General features: G+C 44.3%; 1 protein-coding gene across 1 annotated transcript in view; it reads right to left on the bottom strand.

Moving 5' to 3' along the window:
• Window positions 1–24,610, bottom strand: part of LOC122942211 (ovostatin-like) — a 168,264-nt gene that overhangs the window by 85,365 nt on the left and 58,289 nt on the right. Inside the window, exons 11-13 of the mRNA XM_044299711.1 lie at window positions 15,608–15,753; window positions 13,341–13,493; window positions 3,149–3,295 (exon numbers count right to left, since the gene is read on the bottom strand). Coding sequence (XP_044155646.1) covers window positions 3,149–3,295; window positions 13,341–13,493; window positions 15,608–15,753 — 446 coding nt within the window. The remainder of the gene's footprint in view (window positions 1–3,148; window positions 3,296–13,340; window positions 13,494–15,607; window positions 15,754–24,610) is intronic.

Here is a 24,610-nt window from a genome sequence, read left to right as displayed (position 1 = left end):
GGGTAAGGACAAGCTGTCCTCTGTATAGATTTACTGACAGAATTAGACTGGGAAATGCACAGTAGCGTGTGTGTGAAGTTATTCTGAATGACCCTATGTGCACCTTGAATATTATATACCCTTTTAGGGATAGATTTCAAATAGCTCTGATACAGCAGAAACCACTAAATTAGGAAATTGCTAAATTGGGAATTGTATTTCAACCCAGAACAAAAAATCTGCTTTGACGGACACTAAATAACTTGCCCGGCCAGAACAGTACAGCAGTAACGACAGATTTAGCGGGATATAAATTTGAGGCCTAGTATTTAGGCGCTGGGTGACAGGTTTAGATTTGCTGACAGAATTAGACTTGGAAATGCACAGTAGCGTGTGTGTGAAGTTATTCAGAATGACCCTATCAGCACCTTGATTCTGATATACCCTTTTAGGGATTTATTTAAAGTAGGCCTGATACAGCAGAAACCACTAAATTAGGAAATTGCTAAATTAAATGCACTTGGTGTGACAGCTTCACCCTGATGTAGGCTTTAGCCAAAAAACAACCACACCATTGAGGGTTAAATGCACTTGGTGACAGGCGCAGCTTGCCCCTGATGTAGTATATGGCCAAAAAATAAACAGACTATTGCTGGTTAAATGCACTTGGTGTGACAGCTTCACCCTGATGTAGACTTTAGCCAAAAAACAACCACACCATTGAGGGCTAAATGCACTTGCTGACAGGCGCAGCTTGCCCCTGATGTAGTATATGGCCAAAAAATAAACAGACTATTGCTGCTTAAATGCACTTGGTGTGACAGCTTCACCCTGATGTAGGCTTTAGCCAAAAAACAACCACACCATTGAGGGTTAAATGCACTTGGTCGCAGCTTGTGCTGGCGCACCACAAGACACAAAATGGCCACCGATCACCCCAGAATAAAGTGACTGACAAACGGTCTGGGCAGCCTAAAAACAGTGAGCAATTGAGTATCAGCAGCTCAATGATCCACAGCTGCAGATCAATCAATTAATCAAGTCTTTTGGAGGAGTTAATCAGCCTAATCTCGCCCTACTGTCGCAGCCGCAACCTCTCCCTACGCTAATCAGAGCAGAGTGACGGGCGGCGCTATGTGACTCCAGCTTAAATAGAGGCTGGGTCACATGGTGCTCTGGCCAATCACAGCCATGCCAATAGTAGGCATGGCTCTAATGGCCTCTTGGGGCAAGTAGTATGACGCTCGTTGATTGGCTGCTTTGCAGCCTTTCAAAAAGCTCCAAGAAAGCGTCAAAAAGCGCCAAGAAAGCGACGAACACCGAACCCGAACCCAGACTTTTACGAAAACGTCCGGATTCGGGTCCGTGTCACGGACACCCCAAAATTCGGTACGAACCCGAACTATACAGTTCGAGTTCGCTCATCCCTAATCACAAGATGTTTCATAAACAGAGCTCACATTTAGTCAATTCAGGCTCAAACAAAAAAATTAAAATATTTCTCTTATTATAAATTCCCCCAAATATTCTTTGACATATATACTGTAACTATAATGTTCTCAAGTAGAACTAGTATTCAAAGACCATGGTTGCATAATGTCTAAATACTGCCATGCACTATTTTAATAATCCCATTATATATTGGCCTTAGATCAGTTCCATATAATGTCTAAATACAACTGCTTTACAGATATTATTAAAATGACTGGTCGTCCATTGGTTAATCATAATTTACCCTGCTGCTTAGGGTATTTGGTCTAGAATTTTTGAAGTCAGTGCCTGATGTTGAATATTTTAGTACAATGCCTCACAAACTGTGACGCGAGTTTCGCTGAGATTCACTCCCAGTTGTTGATGAGGCTTAGATTGGGGCAAAATTTTGGCATGAGTGATCACCCCGAAACAGCTGTCTGCAGATGAGGTGCTGGCTTATTTAATATCCAAGTCATGTCTCAAGGCTTAGTTAAAAAGCTGAACATTGACTTATTGGATCGCTGCCTTACATATGGTGGCATTAGAGGCAGAGCTTGTTAAGAGCTCAGAATTCCAGAGGAACATGTATGGCCTTTTAAGTCTCCTCATGCTGATTAAGGTGTTCCCTCTCTAAGGAGAGATAGTACCCCCCCCCTAATAATAGAGCAGAGGGAACATATTCACACAATGGTCCAATGCTGTTTTTTGCTATCCCTGTCAGTTCTATAAACATAAGTGGAGCGCTGCTAGGTGTGCATGACCACTTCTTCATTCAAATTGGAGTATAGGGCCCCCATTCTTGTGACTTGTTGGAATCTCAGCAGTTGAAATCTCAGTGGTTATGTATTTATCACTGATCATGTGCATTGGTGGATAGATGACAAATACTGTTCATGGACCAATCACTTCAATGTTTCATTGATATCTGCATTGGATGCTCCATCAAATTTCATTTTATTTGAACAGGAAGAACAGTGTAACGTGCAAAACTATTTTTCTTACCATAATGACAATGGACAATGGAATCCCAATGCACCTATTATAAGCCCACAGAGTTTTTGAGTGCTGTTTTTATCTTTTATGTGACTGATTCAGGACTGCCTTGTGGTATTCATTTATAACATAAAACCCTACACAGATGTCAGCAGAATTAACACTAGAGATGACCGAGCTTCTGCAAATTTGATTTGGCTGTACCTGCAGGTCCCAGGTCTCCCTGTGTCAGTGGCAGTTGAGTGACTGGTCACGTGCTGCATAAGTGATACGTCAGCGCTGTGGCCAATGATTGGCTGGAGCAGTCACATGATTCATGTCAAATCGGATGTTGACACAGGGAGACCTGCGGACCTGGAGTGAGAGGGCTAGAACCCATTGATGGGGATCAGGTAAGTATGACCACCATAGCAGGTTCCACCAAACTGTGGGGTCTGATTTCTCTGAATCAAATTTAATTTGCAATATATTCAGATTTAGTTGGAAGCTAAATTTTTGGGAAATTTATGACAGATTCGATTTGCTCAGAATCCACTAGCTCATGCCTACTTAAAATTGAAATTGCAAATATGTTTTTAGAACATTTGCCTTGGAGAAAGCATTTAAATAGCCAATGTACTTTAAATTAACTACACAATGCTAGATTTACAGTACAAATGTAGTTATTAAAATCTGATGTTCTATTAGATACACTTTGCCTTACCGTAAATAGTGAGTATGGATCCAATTGGAAAGCCCTCATAAACATAGTATCAAGAACGGTCTCATTCTCTGGGCATTGGTTGCTTACAGGATCCTCTGCTAAGTTTGCTACTGTGTACACGATGTAGCCTAAGTCTGAAAATGTGATCTGCAAGCAAGACCAGAATGACAACTGGTTTGTGTTGTGTAATTTCACAGGTGATAAACATTTCCTCAGTACAATTGTTACAATGGCATATAGCTGCAAAAGAAATGATGCAACCTCCATTGCCAAATAAGTCTATTAGACAAAAATGTACAAGCTTTCAACAAAAAATATTAAATAGCTCAACACAACTAACAGAACAAGTCTCTCCAAATTCAACACAAAATGGAATTTAAAGGGATTATGCCATTGATGTGAAAAATGAAAATCAGACAATTGTCTAATCCCAACCCCTGCAGTGTCCTTAGTATACATAATGCCCCAAATGCTCCCTAATTGTCTTTTTGCAAACTTGAACATTTGAAATCTGTAATTGGATGACACTGTTCTATTAAAAACCTCTTCAATTGCACTTTAAAATTATTTTAATGCCCTAAGAAACATGATAAATCAGGTTCTACTACAGTAAAGTTATGGTTACTTTTTGTGGGGGGGGGGGGGGGGGTTTCATGTATCAATATAACTAGTTTTTTTTCAGAGTAATGAACTGTAATGTTCCACTTAAAGGGGTTATGTCATGAAACACCTTCTACATTGTTCAAACCAGCACATACTGTAATTAAAATTTTTGTATAGCCTTTGAGCTATTCAATAGAATGCATCTGTACAGCGCCACCTGCTGTTTGTTCTTTTTCTTGTTTTTTCGTACTTCTCACTGAGCTGGTCGAATGTGCTCAGTTCAACTGCCACCATTTCAAACTTTGATGTTCTCCCATGCCCTGGGCTGTGTTGCGCAGGGTAAGGACTGTTTGCTTAAATGATTTAAACCACTAGGCAAAGGCTTCCACCTAGCAGTGTTGCCGGTGACGTCACCGGCACTAATGGGTGGGCTTTAGCACTGGCTAGGGCAGCTCTAAAGCCTGCCCATTAGTGCCAGTGACAACACCGGGCTCACTGCTAGGCGGAAGCCTCCGCCTAGCTTACCCATGAAGAGCACAGTGTGTCACTGGATCTCAAGAAAATTCCCTTGTCCAATGCGATTCAGCTCAGAGGGGCTGCCTGAGGGTTAAGCTCTGAACTTGGACAATCCCTTTAAGGTTGGTATTGAGTTACACTGTCAGGATGGCTCACTAACACATTGATTTTGGTGCTTGTTACATCTGCATTTGATGTCTGATTTTCATCAGTCATGGCATAACCCCTTTAATGTGGTTGTCTCATTTGGGAACAACTTCTTAGAGGTGTTGTAGCCCTGAATAAAAATTGATAATTTTGTGTCTGGTTCCTCTTACCCGCAGTGGTCACATTGAGTCTGCCAGAACAGGAGCAACTCTATTTAAGTGGACCTATAAGGCCTCTGCATTATAGAGGGGGGTCCGGCTCTTAGAGTTTCTATGGAAAAAAGGGGTTTGTCAAATGGGAAAATCACTTTTTAATCTTTAAAGGGGTTTTCTGATACTTTAATACTGATGACCTTTCCTCAGGATAGGTCATCAGTATCTGATAGGTGGGATTCCGACACCCGGGAATAGAGTTGAGCGAATCAAAGTTAACGAAGTGAATTTCAGGAAAAATTTGATTCACTGTGAAGTCGAATTTCCTCGTGCTTCATTGTGACAAATCAATTTTCCCTGAAATGGAAGTAAAAAAAAATAAAAATACATACTCATCTCATCATACTCACGTATGACATGTCATTAAAGGATAACTGTCTTATATTTTTTGGGGGAGTATTGGATTGTGGTGATTAATATCTCCTTGGTGGCCTTATTTCAACTTTTCACTGTGTACTCAATTACCCCTTAGTTCCACAGTTTTGTTCCCTGTACTGCCTGCTTTTACCTGTGCTTAAAATCAGGTTGCTATGCAGGGTCCCTAAGTGTTGAAGGACTGAGGACACAGAATGCAAGGTCAGATTACAGACAGCCAGGGACTGTAAGTAAATGATTAAAGCCAGGTCCTCCCCAGCAGCTGATAACAGTGCTGGGCTGTGTGCACTTCTCCCTGTCCCTGCGCTTGGCAGACGCTCCCTCACTCAGCAGACTGGGACAATGCAGAGCCGAAGCAGAGCAGGGAAGGGAGATCTGCCATCTGCTCAGTGTATAAATGAAAGCAACATGTGGTAAGAGGACCCCTTTGTGCTGCAGGAGATTAACCCTTTAGGGGGGAAGGGCTCTGGTTACTGACACTTTTGGGGGACTATTGTTACTGGCTAGTGCATGTGAGGAGCTCAATGCATTGTGGGTAGCGAGGGCAGGCGGGATTAGCCTCAGGGTGAGGGCAGTGGTGGCCATATTAACTGAATAGTGAAATTGCAGTTTTAGGCGAGCGTAGCGGCATGATGTGAGAGCGCTGACGTGCCGCGCCTTCACCCCTCCCCTTCCCCGCGTGCGTCACAGACCTGGGATGTGGCGTCTGACCGTTGCGTGAACGCTGCAGATGACTCCCCAACTCTCCGGCTCCCCAACCTCGCAGAGCTACGAGGAGCTTGGCGTGGAAGCTGCTGATCGTGAACGCGTCCGGGAAATGCGGCACCGATGGCCCTGAGTAATCCGGAGGTCTGATGGTGGCGGAGAAAGGTGCTATATAGTGGAGTCTGGCTGTGGTGAGAGCTATCCATTTCTGCTTCCCCCTAGTTTTCTACATTGCGGCCCCTATTGCTTTCCTCTACTGCATATCCAGCAAGAACGAGGGAGCTGAGGAGCGGAGGGTCCTGGACAAAAGGACCAGCAGGTACCGCCGTAGCGTTGATGTTTTGCTCTGTCTGAGCGCACTGGTGGTCTGCTCACCACTGGCTTTGATTGCTTTCTGGCTCAGAAGTGACTAGGGGGGTAATGCCCTTGCAAAGCAAGGCTTATCTGAGGGTCTGAGGTTGGCAGCGCAAAGTGTAAAGAGAAGCGGAAGCCCCCTAGCATGGTGACGATGGTGCCCTGAAGCGGAGAACTGTGCATGAGTACCTAACTAGGCTAACCAGGTGTGGCTGGAGAGAGGAAGATAAAGGGGGACTCCAAATAGCAGTCGGGATACTTCGACCACCCAGACTTTCCCGATAAAAATAAGATTATTGTGGTGTATATGCCACATAACGAATGAAGTGAAGCTGAAGCTGAATATTTATAAAAGCTTTCTGGCTAGATGAAGCAGATGGCAAGCCTGAAAAGCTTGGAAAAGATTGGGGTCCTGTGAGAGAAATAGCCAGGGTCCTAATCAGGGGACAACAGGATTATGTTATACTGAATACTGGAGCGAGAAATCGCTTGATTTAATAGTTGCGGAAGGAGCAAGAACCTGCTGATTGATAGGTTCTGGATGGAAAAGAACGTGACTTCATTCTCTTCTATTTGTTATTGCGTGTTAAGGAGTGTGTCGGCCTTTGGTAACTGAGGAAGATGGAAATAGAGTCTGCATAAAGGACCTATTGAACTGCCAAGCTCTTGTTCCACTGGCCACCGCTGACTTTTATAGGTGTTTCCTGAGGGATCTGCTCCCTATCGGCGGGAGCCCCTTCCTTAATTTTTATTTTTTTCTTCTTCTCCTTTTTTTGTTTCAGAATTTAAAGGTGTAGATATGCCTTCTAAATCATATAACAGAAAGTCCGTCGGGACTTCCTCCCCTGGAGGAGGAAAGTAACAGTACAACAACTGGTCTAGAAAAATATCTTAAATCCCAGCCGAAGACTAAGAGTATGCTACGGGGAAATAGGGAGACTCAAAGGGAAGTGGGAGAACTGCAGGCCCCAGAGGAGGTTGGTGGGGCAGAAAAGCAGATAGGTAATGGACAAGGTATGGAGGAAAGAATTAAGTCAGTGGATAAGAAACTGGGTGAAATTTTGGGCGCAGTAAAACAATCTAACCTTAGATTAGAGGAACTGACTATGAAGATAGCATCGGCACAGGTCGATCTCTCCCTCATCAAGGAGGAGATGAATAAAGTCAGGGAGAAGGTCAAAGAGCTCCAGATATCTTCTGGAGGAATGAAGAAGGATATAGAGGGTATAAAGAGAAGAGTGGAAGATATAGATGGGGAGAAGAGAGCCCTACAGAATATAATTACTGTAATGGAGGATAGATCCGGGAGGTCAAATATTAGGTTAGTGGGATTCCCCGAAGGAGTGGAAGGAGAGGATACAACGGGGTTTATCCAGCGGTGGCTTCAGGAAAGCTTTAGTAAAGAGGTATTATCCCAATGGTTTGTATCCCAGTTGATAGAGCTCATAGGATCCCTGGGAGACCTCCCCCAAAAGGGGCCACCCCCAGAGCAATCCTAACTAAAATTTTAAGCTCTAAGGACAGAGATGCAATAATGAGAAGTAAAAGGAAATTGCAGACAATAGAGTTTAACGGAAATAATATAGAGATATACCCAGATTTCTCCAGGGAAACACAGGCAAAAAGGCGAGAGTTTAGAGAAGTGAAAAAGAGGTTAGCAGCTGCTCAGATACAGTACTCCTTGATATACCCTACAAAGCTGCGGGTAATATATCGTGATCAAGTCAGCTTTTTCGCCTCTCCAGAGGAAACAGTGGAGTGGCTGGATGCTAGGGGAATAGGATCATGATTTAAATGGATACGCAGTGACGGGGGAGATGAGGGGGGGGGTAGGGAATGGGCTGAGAGTAAGGGGTGGGGAAATGATCGATTTCCGCCGACCAGTTTGGGGGTGTAGGGGGGTGGGTAGGGGAATGAGGGGGAAGGTTGTCTTGGAGGGTTTAGTAGGGATGAAAAATATTAAAATTCAGGTGGGAGGCACACATGGGTAGGATTTTGACATGGAATGTACATGGTTGGGAGATAAGATCAAGAGGGTTATGGTTTTTGATACTGTAACTAGACATCTCCCGGCCATAGTGGGATTATTGAAGACACACAATACAAAGGATAAGACAAACTTACTTATGCATAGATGGGCTAAACACCAGTATCATTCATGTCTTTTTACCTACTCATGTGGTGTCAGTGTGTATATACATCATAAAGTGGACTTTAACCCACTAGATCAGAAGATTGATGATCGGCGCAGATACGTATTTCTTCATTGCCAGTGGAATGGTATAGTATGCATCCTGGCCTTTGTTTATATACCCCCTCCATTCTCTTTGAATGTTATACATCATCTGGTAGAGTTTGCAGACTCCCGAGGTAGATGTCCCATATTAATAATGGGAGATCTTAATAGTGTCATGAATAGTAAGCTAGATAGGTACTCAGTGATATCAAATGATAAATATGACATAAGTCAACCAACACTTCTCAAAAGAACAATGCATGAATTAGCATTAATAGATGTGTGGAGGTACCTTTATGAGGATAAGCGTGTGTACTCATGTTTTAGTCGGGGAAATAAAATGTCAAGAATAGACATGGCACTTGTTAGCCCAGAATTGATAGGTCGGATATCAGGAATGAGGTATGAGGTGAATAGTATATCAGATCACTCCCCGGTTAGCTTGACATTTAAAACAAGTTCAAGACTTAAAAATAGAGAATTTTGTTTGAATCCGCACTGGCTAAATCTGATAAATAAGGATGAAGGTATTACGGCAGACATAGAGAAGTACTGGCAAATCAATCTAGGATCCACACAAATAGGGTACGTTTGGGATGCTTTTAAAGCATACCTACGGGGAACCATAGTTGGTAGAATTAAGGGCCTTAAAAACAAAATTTGCCAAAAAGGAGAGAGAGCTGGTGGAAAAAAAAAAAAGAAAATAGAGGAGGATTTACTGGAAAATAGCTCTCTCGATATGGTGGCTGAGCTAGAAGACGCCCACATTTTATTAAAAAACTACCTGGCTGATAAGGCACAACAAAAAGTGTTTTTTGAGGGAGCCCGATATTTTAGGGAATCTGGTAAGCCAGGGAGACTGCTGTCCACACTTATACAGAATCAAAAGGGAGGCAGCAGAATCAAGTGTGTTGAGAGGAGAGATGGGGGGATGATAGTCAACCAGGGGGAAATTGAACAGGAATTTGTTAAATACTATAGGAATCTCTACTCCTCGGAGGGAGTGGGGGGGGGGGGATGGGGATCTGAGACTTTTTTTGGAGGGTGTATCTCTGCCCAGACTTTCCGAGGAAGATAGTGAATTATTGAACGCCCCTATTAATCTGGAAGAACTACGGGATACTTTGAAATCTATTAAGGGCAACTCTTGCCCTGGGCCGGATGGTCTCCCCTATGAGATATATAGAAGATATGGAGAGGTTATTATACCAGTCTTCTTGCGGGTCATCAACGAATCAATGGAAGGGGGCCAACTTCCTGCCTCTCTTTCTGAGGCGGTGGTGACCCTGATAGTCAAGAAGGGGAAGGAGGAGAGTAAGGTGGACTCATATCGCCCCATCTCTCTTCTCAACACCGACTTTAAAATACTTGCCAAATTATTAGCAAACCGATTAAAAAAAGTCATAGAAAAAATAATACACCCAGATCAATCAGGGTTTGTACCAAAACGTCAGGCTCAAACGAACATTTGCCGTGCTCTGCTGAACATCCAGATGATTGAGGGGGCTGCCCACTCCGTCCTGAAAAAGTGTTTGACAGGGTGGAGTGGGTATACCTCTGGAAAATAATGCATGAGCTGAACCTGGGGGAAATTTTTTTTAGATGGGTGCAATTGCTTTATCAACACTCGAACGTGAGGATAAAGATTAATGGGGAGATAACCGAGTCGATATCACTGCAAAGGGGAACTAGGCAGGGGTGCCCACTCTCCCCATTACTGTTTGCTATATTCCTCGAGCCGTTGGCGTGTAAGGTGCGGGCAGATGATAGAATCAGGGGGTTTGAGGGAAGGGGTGTATTAGATAAAATATGCTTAAATGTGGATGACATCCTCTTCTTCTTAGAGGAGGGTGGGGGGGTGTCAACGATGCCATATTTGATGGGAGTAGTAAACCAGTTTGGCCGGATTTCAGGTTTTAGGGTGAACTGGACTAAATTGGTGCTGCTCCCAGTTGGATATGAAATCACGCGAACTGATTTAAATGTTAGAATATTGAAACCCACGGAACCACTTGAATACCTCGGAATAAAAATTATTTCAGAGATCCAGGAGTATGCAGAACTTAATATTTCCCCTCTACTTAAAAGGGTTTAAAATAAAATAAGTATCTGGCAAAAAATATTGCTTAGACAGGCTGATCGAATCGCTATCATTAAGATGGTCATGTTACCGCAGATCCTCTATGTCATTTCCTCTTGCCCCGTATGGATAGGGGATCATTTTTTTAATGTACTGGAAGGAGTGATAAATTATCTCATATGGGGGAGAAAAAGATTGAGGCTGAAACAAAAATATCTATGGTTAGACGAAGAAGATGGTGGCCTGTCCGTTCCCTGTTTTCGAGTTTATTATTATGCCTCTCAGCTTCAGTGGCTAATGAATGAGGATGACAGATTGCGTCGATATCTGGAGTGTGAGTGTGAAGGTCTCCAATATAACAGTATTAGTATCCTAGAAACTGGGATTATAAAAATAAAGGGCAGGAAGTGCCCAATCAGTAATATGATGCACTTGGTATGGGTTAATGTTAAAAAAGTATTGGGTATAAATTATTCATTAAAGATTACCCTCATATGGGGAAATATAAATTTAGGTGAGTTTCAGAGGTTAGATGATTATGTATTTTGGGGAAAAAAATGAAATTAGGTTTATTTCACAGATTTAGGTGGAAGGTAAGCTCAGGTCACTAGAGGAAATGGGGCTTAGCATAGAATTAGATACTCTTACTCGGTTTAGATATTTACGATTAAAGCATGCTTTTGACACAACTAAGAACAAAGAATATCTCACTACCAAACACTCAGAATTCGTTGAATTCTGTTATCAAAGTAATGGGTCTAAGATATCAATTTCACAAATATATAAAAAAATTAAAAAGGGGTTCGGGGGTGTGATTAAATTTAAAAGTGAAAGTAAATGGGCACTAGAAGTAGAACCCAATAACTTAGATTGGAGTTGTATCTATAAAAGTATTAAAAGGAGTACCTTATCAAGTAATTTCCGACTGACACCGTTTTTTATTCTCCATCGAACTTATATAACGCCTATGGCGCTGAGTAGGATGTATAAAACCAGGGATTCTAGATGTTGGAAGTGCAGAATGAATAATGCAGACTTCATCCATTTGATCTGGTATTGTCCTTTGATGCAGGTTTATTGGACCCGGGTTTTCCAGGAACTTACCAGATCAACTGGACACAATGTGCCTTTGGAGATCGCTACAGCAGTGCTTGGTTATATTGGAAATATTCGCCTGGATAGAAAAAGTGAAAGGAAATGGGAAAAAGGATTGATGCTGGGGCGGGTTGTAGTGGCTAGAGGGTGGGGGGCGGACGGCCCACCAAATAGTGAAGAATGGAAGAACTTATGTGACATGGTGCAGAGCTACAAATATGCTTGCAGGACAAAATGATGGGGTATATAAATGAAGGGGAAGAATGAGGGGGGAAGAAGGAATAAGTTAGGAAAAGTATAAAATGTAGAACTTATGAACAAATGAATGAAGGTCGGATAAAATACCCGATATGAGACCATGAAATTCAATTTCGTTTCTGTAAACCTCCAAGACAACCGGGGAGGGGGGGGGGGGGTTATAATTCTTTTGTATATGTCTTTGTAATGCTAAAAGAAAGGGATAGAACTTCAATGTTAGATAATGATAATCATGTAATATATACGAGTATACCTCTGTGTGTTTATTGCCTATTATTTTGTTTTCTCTCTATTATTTTGTATATGAGGAAATTGAAAATATAATATAAAAAAAAGAAATTGCAGTTTTATGCAGACTGGTTGCTAAGGGCTGAATCTTATTAAATATGGGGTAAGTCAGTCTAATAGTAACTGATTCTGGAATATCATGTTATTAGTAACTACATATATGAAAATTGAAATTAGGGTCTAAATGTGACAGTTAACCTTTAAGCACCGCGCAAGATTTCAATAAAGATGGCCGTGGTGGCCTCTTCGCGATCAAAGGGATAAGGCGAGTATTTTTATTTCAAGGATTAACCCCTGACTCAATGTTAATCTCAGATGCCTCGATCAGCGATGAAAGCAGCATCTGAAGGGTTCAAATGACAAGGGGCTGTATGATTGCCGTTCCCCGTCATTGCAACGGCTACATACAAAGAAGTGCACTTCGTGACAAAGTAATTTGTCAGGATGCAAATTTCTTTGTGAAATGCGGCAAAGCAGCAGAATCACATTTTTGATAACTTCACTCATCTAAACCTGGGATCCCCACCAATCAGCTGTTTGAGAAGGCAGCACTGCGTCTTTCCTTCAGCTTTTCCTAGGCCAGTAACAACATGTTTATCGGTCACATGGACTAGGTGCAGCTCAGCCCCATAGAAGTGAATGGAGCTGAGCTGCAATACCAAGCACAGCAGATATACAATGTACGTAGATGTGCTCACAGGAGCACCGGTGCCTTCTCAAGCAGCTGATAGGTGGAAATCCTGGGTGACTGACCCTCACCTATTAGGATAAAAATCTTGGAAAACCCTTTTAACTATTTTGGTAAGAAGATGAGTTATACCAAAAATATTCTTGCTTGTTACTTGGTGTGAATACATATAATAATTAGACAAAAAAAATACTAAAAACAATGCACCAGCACTGTGCAAACACAAATAAAGTGTGCTAAAATAATGCCATAACTGTAGAGAATATTCTGGTGCTAATGCTACACTTATTTAATAAATTATAGATTCTTGACAAATACATTTTGTACAAAATTATTTGTGCCCGTCTGCTGGTGTCAAGGCGATCACTATAAGAAGGGAACCTGGCCACCATAAAATACAGGGGATGCAGGTTCCACATGCATGCTGGGTACACTCTGCCTTTAGGTTCCCGTCTCATAGAGATCGCCTTGCTGTTGGCTTTTTTTTTTGTGTGTGTTTCTAGCCATGGAGATTTGCTTGACTGACCCCCTTTTTCTTTGCTACATATAATACTTAATCACCTCTGTTATAACTGATTATTTTGCTCCAAAAAGTTATTGCGAACATTATAATGTACAAATGGAGTAAAACTTACAAAATCTGATAGCAGTGACCTCTCATGAGGCTTCTGAAGTAAATATCCTTTATCCACAGAACGTATAGAGCAGTAGGCTCCAGCATTGGCTGAGACTTCCAGGTTTACACTTGCACCAGGACGGACCTGTTCTTCGGAGAACTTAAGTTGTACCTGTATGATAGAGGACAAAGGTGCATCATACTATAAGTACATTTATAGTTCATCGTGCTATAAGTCAGGAGTATTCCCCCAAGTAGACGTTACCTGCCATACAGTGACAAATGTCAGCCACTGGACAAACACAATCTTAAAAATAGTATACAGTGTGGTATATTTTCTGGTGATGCACTGTATAGGAAAGCAGAGTTTGATGCATACCAATTCATCGGAGGCCAAAAGGACACTTTTTTTTAGTCTTCACCAAGTGATTTTGGGACTTATGGATACATTTAGAATATCATTTAAAGAGTTTTTCCAAGAGTAAAATATTGATGACTTATTCTCATTTTTGGAATTTTATTGTACTGTACTTTTTGTACTGTAGATAGCTGAATAAAACAGAGAGAGAGAATGCACCAAACAGATATAACACTGACTATGCTGGCAAGAAATAAATGCAGGTATTAAAAGCTGAGACTTTTGCCAATATATTCCAGTCATGGAGATATCGGAGCCCATCATGCACCACGTCACGGTTCTCAGCATGGCAAGGGGTCCTAACCGCTGCTCTAACTATGGTGTGAACACGGTCTGAAGGTGATATAATTCAACTCGCAGCCAAGCTTCCCACAAATGCCCAGCATGTATACTGTGGTAGTACTATGTGAATGAAGCCAGGCCGCGAGCCACACCCAGCTTTTAATACCTGCATTTTTGTCTTGCCAGCATAAGTCAGTGTTATATCTGTTTGGTGCATTCTCTCTCTGTGTTTTATATGATTAATTTCTACATTCTGTGTAGTTTGCTCTTGTGGTGCATGTGGACCGCGCCGATATCCTCCATTGTATGCATATTTTGCTGGGGTTAGTCGATTACTGCGGTCCACATGCGGTCGGGCTGCTCCCCCAATAAAAGACACGCCACAGTGTCAGGGGCTGAGCAGCTCCTCCAGAACTGCCACTATATATTTTTTTGTTTTTTGGTTTCTGCCTTGTTAGATTTGAGTGTGTTTGCCTTTACCTGGCATTCTAACACTCTTTTGCACCTGGTAACCTCCATCACATGGTCTGGTGTGGGTGTGGCTCACGGCCTGGCTTCATTCACATAGTACTACCACAGTATACATGCTGGGCATTTGTGGGAAGCTTGGCTGCGAGTTGAATTATATCACCTTCAGACCGTGTTCACACCATAGTTAGAGCAGCGCTTAGGACCCTGAGAACCGTGACGTGGTGCATGATGGGCTCCGATATCTCCATGACTGGAATATATTGGCAAAAGTCTCAGCTTTTAATACCTGCATTTATGTCTTGCCAGCATAGTCAGTGTTATATCTGTTTGGTGCATTCTCTCTCTGTGTTTTATATGATTAATTGCTACATTCTGTGTAGTTTGCTCTCGTGGTGCATGTGGACCGCGCCGATATCCTCCATTGTATGCATATTTTGCTGGGGTTAGTCGATTACTGCGGTCCACATGCGGTCGGGCTGCTCCCCCAATAAAAGACACGCCACAGTGTCAGGGGCTGAGCAGCTCCTCCAGAACTGCCACTTTATATTTTTTAGTTTTTCTCTTTCTGCCTTGTAGATAGCTGAAGTAGCATAGCCAAATGTTGCATGCAAATTATTTCACAGGGGACATTACTAGAGATAAGAGAATTTCTTGAAAATTCAATTCGGCTGATTATTTCGTCCGAGATCTTCAAACAAGATGGAAGCTGTCGGCCCGTCGCGAGCAAATGGAGAGGGTAAGTTTGATTTTTTTTTTGTTTTTTATTCTATTTCAGGTTAAATCGATTCACTGACAAGAAGCACAAGGAAATTCGGCTTTGAGGCGAATCGAATTTATCCTGAAATTCGGATCGAATTCCATTCGATTCGCTCATCTCCAGACATTACACTTATAAACATAATCCAGAGTAGTAATGAATATCCTGGAATAAATAGATATGTTATAAATAAATTATGTTCAACCAGTGGGATTGCATTTCTATTCACATCGAAGGACGTGAACTTGACTGGAATCCTTTGCAAAATATGGGTCTTTTTTTTTTTCTTTGCATGCTTCAATAATTCTGATTTTGGCATGCTTAGTTTAAAAATCTAAATTTTTTTACATCTACATACCTTTTCATTTGCACATAAGGGAATACGGTATCGTTCATAGTTTGCAATCATTTCTCCATTTGGCAGCAGTATGAAAACTAGTTGAAAGACCATTGGAAACAGATCTGCGTCGACATGAAAGCTTACAGCAAATGAACCCTGTACAGCTGGAAGCAAAAAGAAAATAACATATATCATAGATAATTTTATACCACATCAAGGGATGATACTTTATACCTGCAGATATAGGAGCGTAATGTATTCACTACATAGTAACACATATTAATGTTGTTTGTAGTAACACATAGTAATATTGTTTGTAAGGCTGAAAAAAGACATCCATCCAGTTCAGCCTGTTATCCTGCAAATTTATCCAGAGGAAGGGAATAAAACCCAATGAGGTAAAAGACAATTTTCCTATTTTAGGGGGAAAAAAATCCTTAACTCCCTGGATCCAGGATCAGAGTGGCCTAATGATGGATAATAGTGTCAGGTATGCTGTGGATATTACCCTCAGCCTCTTGTATAAGAATGCCTCGGCACCTCGTTGTTACCATTAGTCTACTTCCTCCTGAACAGACAATAAGTAGTGTTAATCGAGCACCAAAGTGATCGGGTGTTCGGGTGCTTGGGTGGAACACCTCGGGATGCTCGGGTGTTCTACCAAGCACCCAAGCACAATGGAAATCAATGGGAGAAGCCGAGCATTAAACAGGCACCCCCTGCTCTGAAGAGGGGAGGGTATCTGGTTCATAAGAAAAGATCAGAAATTGATGGAAACACCACCAAAATGGTTCAGGAACAGCATGGGGAGGATTCTTGGATGCATCTTGGACTCCCAGGTCGATGCTGGGAACGATGTTGTCCGAGTAGTACGCCACTTTTACAGACTGACAATAATACGCACAAAACCGAAGATAAAATCGATTTTAGACGGAGGAAAAATTGTTAGGAAACATTCTTCCCTATATATTTACTTGTATATAAAGTGCAAGTGCTGCCAAAAATTACAAGGTAGAGGCACTCCGATACAACCTGTATATAACATAATGGAGAGCCTCATTCACATTGTGGTACAATTGTTCAGGTAGTGGGACTCCTACACTCATAAAGCCTATGCACTAAGTAAAAGGTCTGTCAAATACTACAAGGAACCGACAGTACAATACACCCTTTATTACACATAAAGGAGGGCATCATACACCATTGAAAAATTATGATTGATGGACTGCTCATGACCCTCTAAAACATTATAGGTGAGGGCCTGCTGCTGAGCTGACCACCTAAAACATTAGGAGTGAGGGTCGGCTGCAGAGCTGACTCTCTAAAATATTAGGGAGAGTGCCTGCTGCTTAGCTAACCATTGAAAAAATTATAAGTGAGGGCTTGCTGGTGAGCTGACCCTAAAAAACATTACATGCGAGGTCCTACAGGTGGGCTGGCCCTGTACAAGGTTGTTGGTGAGGTCCTGCTGAGGAGCTGACCCTGTAAAACGTTATGGTTGAGGAACTTCTGGTGAGCTGACCATCTAAAACATTCCATGCGAGGGCCTACAGGTGAGCTGGCACTCTAAAACATTATATGCAAGGGCCTGCAGGTGAGCTGACCCCCTAAAAGAATGTAGGTGAGGGCCTGCTGGTGAGCTGACCCTGTAAAACATTATGGTTGAGAGCCTGCTGGTGAGCTGACCCTGTAAAACATTATATGCAAGGGCCTGCAGGTGAGCAGGCATTCTAAAAGATTGTAGGTGAGGGCCTGCCGGTGAGATGACCCTGTAAAACAATTATTGTTGAAGGTCTGCTGGTGAGCTGACCCTCTAAAACATTATATGCAAGGGCCTGCAGGTGAGCTGACCCCCTAATAGAATGTAGGTGAGGGCCTGCTGGTGAGCTGACCCTTTAAAACATTATATGCAAGGGCCTACAGGTTAACTGACCCTCTAAAAGATTGTAGGTGAGGATCTGCTGGTGAGCTGACCCTCTAAAACATTACATGCAAGGGCCTGCTTGTTAGCTTAACCTCCAAAACATTATATGCAAGGGCCTGCAGGTGAGCTAACATTTTAAAAGATTGTATGTGAGGACCAGATAGTGAGCTGGCCCTCTAAAATATTGCATGCAAAGGCCTGCAGGTGAGTTGACCCTCTATAAGATTGTAGGTGAGGGCCTGCTAGTGAGCTGACCCTCTAAAACATTATATGCAAGGGCCTGCAGGTGAGCTGACATTCTAAAAGATTGTAGGTGATTGCTTGCTGGTGAGCTGACCCTGTAAAACATTATGGTTGAGGGCCTGCTTGTGAGCTGACCCTCCAAAACATTATATGAAAGGGTCTGGGGTGAACTGGCCCTCTAAAAGATTGGAGGTGAGGGCCTGCTGGTGAGCTGACCCTTTAGAACATTATATGCAAGTGCATGCAGGTAAGCTGACCCTCAAAAAGATTGTAGGTGAGGGCCTGCTGGTGAGCTGACCCTCTAAAACATTAATGCAAGGGCATGCAGGTGAGCTGACCCTCTAAAAGATTGTAGGCGAGGGCCTGCAGGTGAGCTGGCCTTCTAAAAGATTGTAGGAGAGGGCCTGCTGGTGAGCTGACGCTCTGAAACACTATATGCAAAGGCCTGCAGGTTAGCTGACCCTCTAAAAGATTGTAGGTGAGGGCCTGCTGGTGAGCTGACAATCTAAAACACTATATGCAAGGGCCTGCAGGTGAGCTGACCATCTAAACGATTGTAGGTGAGGGCCTACTGGTGAGCTGACCCTCTAAAACATTATCTGCAAGGGCCTAGAGGTGAGCTGACCCTCTAAAAGATTGTAGGTGAGGACCTGCTAGTGAGCTGACCCTCTAAAACATTACATGCAAGGGCCTACAGGTGAGCTGAACCTCTAAAAGATTGTAGGTGAGGGCCTGCTGGTGAGCTGACCCTCTAAAACATTAAATGCAAGGGCCTGCAGGTGAGCTGACACTCTAAAAGATTGTAGGTGAGGGCCTGCTGGTGAGTTGACCCTCTAAAACTTTATATGCAAGGGCCTGCAGTTGAGCTGACACTCTAAAAGATTGTAGGTGATTGCTTGCTGGTGAGCTGACCCTGTAAAACATTATGGTTGAGCGCCTGCTTGTGAGCTGACCCTCCAAAACATTATTTCAAAGGGTCTAGGGGTGATCTGGCCCTCTAAAACATGATATGCAAGGGCCTGCAGGTGAGCTGACACTCTAAAAGATTGTAGGTGAGGGCTTTCTGGTGAGCTGACCCTGTAAAACATTATGGTTGAGGGCCTGCTTGTTAGCTGACCCTCCAAAACATTATATGAAAGGGCCTGCAGGTGAGCTGACCCTCTAAAAGATTGTAGATTAGGGCCTGCTGGTGAGCTGACCCTCTAAAACATTATATGCAAGGGCCTGCAGGTAAGCTGGTCCTTTTAAACATTATATGCGAGGGCCTGCAGGAGATCTGTCCCTCTAAAAGGTCGTAGGTGAGGGCCTGCTGGCGAGCTGACCCTCTAAAACATTATATGCAAGGGCCTGCAGGTGAGCTGACCCTGTAAAATATTATGGTTGAGGGCCTGCTTGTGAGCTGACCCTCCAAAACATTATATGAAAGGGTCTGGGGTGATCTGGCCCTCTAAAAGATTGGAGGTGAGGGCCTGCTGGTGAGCTGACCCTTTAAAACATTATATGCAAGTGCATGCAGGTAAGCTGACCCTCAAAAAGATTGTAGGTGAGGGCCTGCTGTTGATCTGACACTCTGAAACACTATATGCAAGGGCCTACAGGTGAGCTGACCCTCTAAAAGATTGTAGGTGAGAACCTGCTGGTTAGCTGACCCTGTAAAACATTATATGCAAGGGCCTGCAGGTGAGCTGACCCTCTAAAACATTATATGCGAGGGCCTGCAGATGAGCTGACCCTCTAAAACATTATATGCAAGGGCCTGCAGGTGAGCTGATCCTCTAAAATATTGAAGGTGAGGGCCTGCTGGTAAGCTGACCTTTTAAAAGACTGTATGTGAGGGCCTGCTGGTAAGCTGACCTTTTAAAAGACTGTATGTGAGGGCCTGCTGGTTTGCTGACCCTCTAAAACATTACATGCAAGGGCCTACAGGTGAGCTGGTCCTATAAAACATTATATGCGAGGGTCTGCAGGAGAGCTGGCCCTCTAAAAGGTCATAGGTGAGGGCCTGCTGGTGAGCTGACCCTCTAAAACATTATATGCAAGGGGCTGTAGGTGAGCTGACCCTCTAAAAAATTGTAGGTGAGGACCTGCTTGTGAGCCGACCCTCTAAAACACTACATGCAAGGGCCTGCAGGTGAGCTGACCCTCTAAAACTTTATATGCTGGGCCTGCAGGTGAGCTGACACTCTAAAAGATTATAGGTGAGGACCTGCTGGTTAGCTGACCCTGTAAAACATTATATACAAGGGCCTGCAGGTAAGTGGACCCTCTAAAACATTATATGCAAGGGCCTGCAGGCGAGAGCCTGCTGGTGAGCTGACCCTGTTAAACATTATGGTTGAGGGCCTGCTTGTAAGCTTGTAAGCTTGTAAGCTGAGCCTCCATAACATTATATGTGAGTGCCTGCTGGTGAGATGACCCTGTAAAACATTATGGTTGAGGGCCTGCTTGTGAGCTGACCCTCCAAAACATTATATGAAAGGGTCTGGGGGTAATCTGGCCCTCTAAAAGATTGTAGGTGAGGGCCCGCTTGTGAGCTGACCCTCTAAAACATTATATGCAAGTGCATGCAGGTGAGCTGACCCTCTAAAATATTGTAGGAGAGGACCTGCTGCTGAGCTGACCCTCTAAAACATTATATGCGAGGGCCTGCAGGTGAGCTGGCCTTCTAAAAGATTGTAGGTGAGGGCTTTCTGTTGAGCTGACGCTCTGAAACACTATATGCAAGGGCCTACAGGTGAGCTGACCCTCTAAAAGATTGTAGATGAGGACCTGCTGGTTAGCTGACCCTGTAAAACATTATATGCAACGGCCTGCAGGTAAGCGGACCTGTCACGGCTGAGGATGGGGGAAACCCTCAGCCGTGTGATGCCAGATGATGTCATAGCTGCTCAGCCAGGACTACGGGATTAGGGAGCAGGTCACCTCCTCAAGCATCCCTAACCTGACCCTAACTCCTACCTGCATGGGCCAACCTTTAAGGTAGGAGGACCCATGTGCAGGAACCTCAGAGCCCTGACCTACCCTCCGCAGATCCCTGAGCTAGGAGCTGGGTAAGACGACCTACTCCTCCAAGGTACGGAGGAGCAGGAGTCTCAATGGCCAAGCTGTTGGGAAAAGGGGAACTCATACAGCCTTACGAATATGGCAGGCGAACTAGTAGTTCCACCAACCTGCCACAGCCTTGCTGACTGGATCCCTGTGCAAACAGGAATCCAGAACCGTAAACTGCACAAAGTAGCAAGGAAGGTCCCAACAGAACATAACATACAACATCAACACACAGCAAGACATAAACATAACAACAATATCTTTATGACCACAGGGGTGGCTCTCACTGGCAGGTAATATGCACAGGCGTCTGCTCCAGCCAAGCATGACTGAAGCAACCTACTGAGCCATGCCAAACACCAAGGCTATATAGGCCAAGAAGCCACACCCCACAGTCGGACACACCCAGTGACATCACACACACACTGGGAAGGGAGTTAACCCTTCCAGCACCACAGAAGGGAAACACACATTAAGGGGAAGTGACCAAACTTAAGATCACACTGTGGCTGTTGCCGCAGGCAACGACATAGGTGGCAGCCATCCTGGGAGACAACCCGAAGGCCAGGACACTGCCACCACATGTACAACATACCAAACGTTGCCACGGGCGCAAAGGAAGATGTCCGTGCGCACCAAACATAAAACACAGTGCACACCAGACATACAAAAGTGCCTACACACACACACAACTCCAAGGGAACCGCACACATAGCTGTTGTCCGCGGCAACCGCACTTGAGGCAAACAACATCAAGCCTCAAGCTGCGGTTGAAACAACAACCCAAACCGCGGGCAACTGTATGCGGCTCCCAAGGAGTCACGGCCATAACCGTGGCAGGACCCTTTAAAACATTATATGCGAGTGCCTGCAGGTGAGCTGACCCTCTAAAAGATTGTAGGTGAGGGCCTGCTCGTGAGCTGACCCTGTAAAATATTATGGTTGAGGGACTGCTGGTGAGCTGACCCTCTAAAACATTACATGCAATGGCGACGACCATGTTGCAGCTGGTATTCCACTACTGCCCACAAGCCTGGCCAACATGTGGAACGTGGAGTTCCAGCGCGTGCTAATGTCGCACAACAGTTGGTGAGCTGGCACAGATGGTGTTGCAGAAAACTAGAAGATGCAAATAAAGATCCGACTGACTTGATCTCAAACTAAGGAACGTAAGGGTGAGCCCTGTAAAAGCCCTAGAGCTCTCCCTGACTGCTCAGCCCATGCAAAGATCTTTATGATAGATATTTGCATGCCCTCGTACCTAGACTGTGTGACACCGGAAAACCCTATAATAGTGAGGGGACAAGACCACCGGCTCCCTACACTTAATACGGAGGGAGTCAGGGTCACCTATGATAAAGCCAACAGGAAAACACAAATAAAGGAACAGACTTACTGAGGAACCAGCAGTTGCAGCATCTAGCAGTGAGCACAATCCAGGAAGTTGTATAAACCGCAAAGTGATGCAGTATGGGAGAGGATATAAAGGGATGCAATCAGTGCAACTAGATGACAGCTGAGAGAGGGAAATGAGATGACAAAACGAAACCAAAACAAAAGAACCTCAAGCAAGAGGTACTGAAGAACGTCTATCAGAGCTTCTCAGAGATCTGGCGGTGACACGCTGCTGCAGTTTTGATAGACCGGCGGAAGCTGTCGATGACTTGCGGTAATAGGCACACACGCGGTGCACCTTCACCAGTAGCTCAGGCAAATTGGGGTAGGTTTTGAGAAACCGCTGGACCACTAAGTTCAAGACGTGGGCTAGGCATGTGATGTTTGTGAGGTTGTCGAGCTCCAAAGCCGCCAACAAGTTACGGCTATTATCAGACACAAACATGCATGATTCTAGGTTAAGTGGCAAAAGCCACAGCTCAGTCTCTTATCCCCTGCCACAGCTCTGCTGCGGTGTGATGTTTGTCACCTTAGCAGATCAGCTTAAGCACAGCCTGTTGATGCTTCCCCACTGTAGCGCTACACTGCTTCCAGCTACCAACTGGTGCCTGACTGGTGCTGCAAGAGGATAATTCTGAGGTGGAGGAGGAGGCGGAGGAGGAGGAGAAGTGGGGGTTGGAGCCACTAATGTAGATGGTGGTGGAAACCCTGATGCAAGTAGGGCCCGTAATCCTTGGCGTGGGTGGCACCTGTGCCATCCCAGGGTACGCCTCCACAACGTTTACCCAGTGTGCCGTCATGAAAATATAGCATCCCTGGCCAAAAGCACTTGTCAATGTGTCAGTGGTTAAGTGGACCTTCCCTATAACTGCGTTGGTCAGGGCACAGGTGATGTTATGAGACACATGCTGGTGTAAGGCGGGCACGGCACACCGCGAAAAATAGTGGCGGCTGGGGACTGCGTAACAAGGGACAGCCGCCGACATCAGGCTGCGGAAGGCCTCAGTGTCCACAAGCCTAGATGGCAACATTTCCAGGGCCAATAATTTGCACATTTAGTGCTATGGCCTGTGGGTGGGTGGGTATTTGCGCTTGCGTTCAAATGCCTGGGGTAAGGACATTTGGACACTGCGCTGGGACAGGAAAGTGGATGTGGTTGCTGATGGTACTTGTGAAGGTCCAGGTGCAGGGTGGGAGGCATTCCTGCCTGCGCCTTCGACAGTCGATTGGCCAGCATGTACCATAGGGGAAGAGGAGGCAGTGGTGTGACTCGCAGACACAGATTGTGGACCCAAGTGTTTGTTCCACTTATTACGGTGCTTGGATGCTGGTGGTGGTGAGGTCGCTAGTGTTCATGCCCAGGCTTATTTTAGTGTGGCACAGGTTGCAAACTATTCTTTTGTCGTCCGCACTTTCCTCAAAAAAGCGCCATACTGCAGAACACCTACCCCTTGGCAAGGGAAATTTCCGCATGGGTGTGCTTCGGGAAACAGTTGCGGGCCTGTTTGGTGTGGCCCATCTTCTCCCTTTTTCCACCATACTGCCTCTTCCAGCCCGTTGCGGTGCTGCGGGTCCCTCCCCCTCTGTACTGCTGTCCTCACTCGGCTTGCCACCTTCCCAGGTTGGGTCAGTGACTTCATCGTCCACCACCTCCTCTACCACTTCCTCACTCTGCTCATCCTCCTGACTTGTTGACCTAACAGCAACCTTAGTTATTTTTTTTTTTTTTTTTTTTATTTTATTTATATTTTTATTGTAAGTTTCACTATACAACAGGGAGGAACATAGTATCAAGGTTTAGGCTCGCAGGCCTCGCCAATGTGTTAGGTACAAATCAGAAATGGATTAAAATCGGTACAATGTACAGTACACACTTTAAAGACATACGTCAATCCTATCCCCCATAGGAGGGATTTCCAATATATGAGACATTCATGAGATCAGAGAAACAGACGCTCAGAAGAGCCATAAGACCAGGTAAGAGGCGTTGCATTCCATTTTTTGGGAGGTGAAGTTAAACATGGTAGTGCCTATGACCTGCCGTGCGATTGTGTATCATGGTTACTAAGGTATATCAACTAAATCAGGTTCCAATTGACTAGTTATGGTTTGGGGATCTGTATTTAGCCCACAGAGACCATTTTTTGAGAAAAGACAGATGCGTACGAGATTCCCAGGAGGATAGTTCCTCAAACCTGAAGATCTGATCAATTTTTTGAGTCCATTGGTCCAAGGTTGGGACAGTAGTCTGAAGCCAATATTTGGGGAGTTGTAAGCGGGCCGCCAATATCATCTGTGTAAACACAAATGGTGGTCCTGCTTCCCCCTGTTCTTGAGGGAGTGAGAGGAGAGCAATTTGTGGAGAGGGTTTAAACGATGTGCCACAAACCCTGTTTGAGGTAGCGAAGACT

This window comes from Bufo gargarizans, chromosome 6, assembly GCF_014858855.1.
Source record: "Bufo gargarizans isolate SCDJY-AF-19 chromosome 6, ASM1485885v1, whole genome shotgun sequence".
Classification (NCBI taxonomy): domain Eukaryota; kingdom Metazoa; phylum Chordata; class Amphibia; order Anura; family Bufonidae; genus Bufo; species Bufo gargarizans.
The sequence above is the reverse complement of the archived record's forward strand: the minus strand, read 5'-3'. Positions and strand labels throughout refer to the sequence as shown.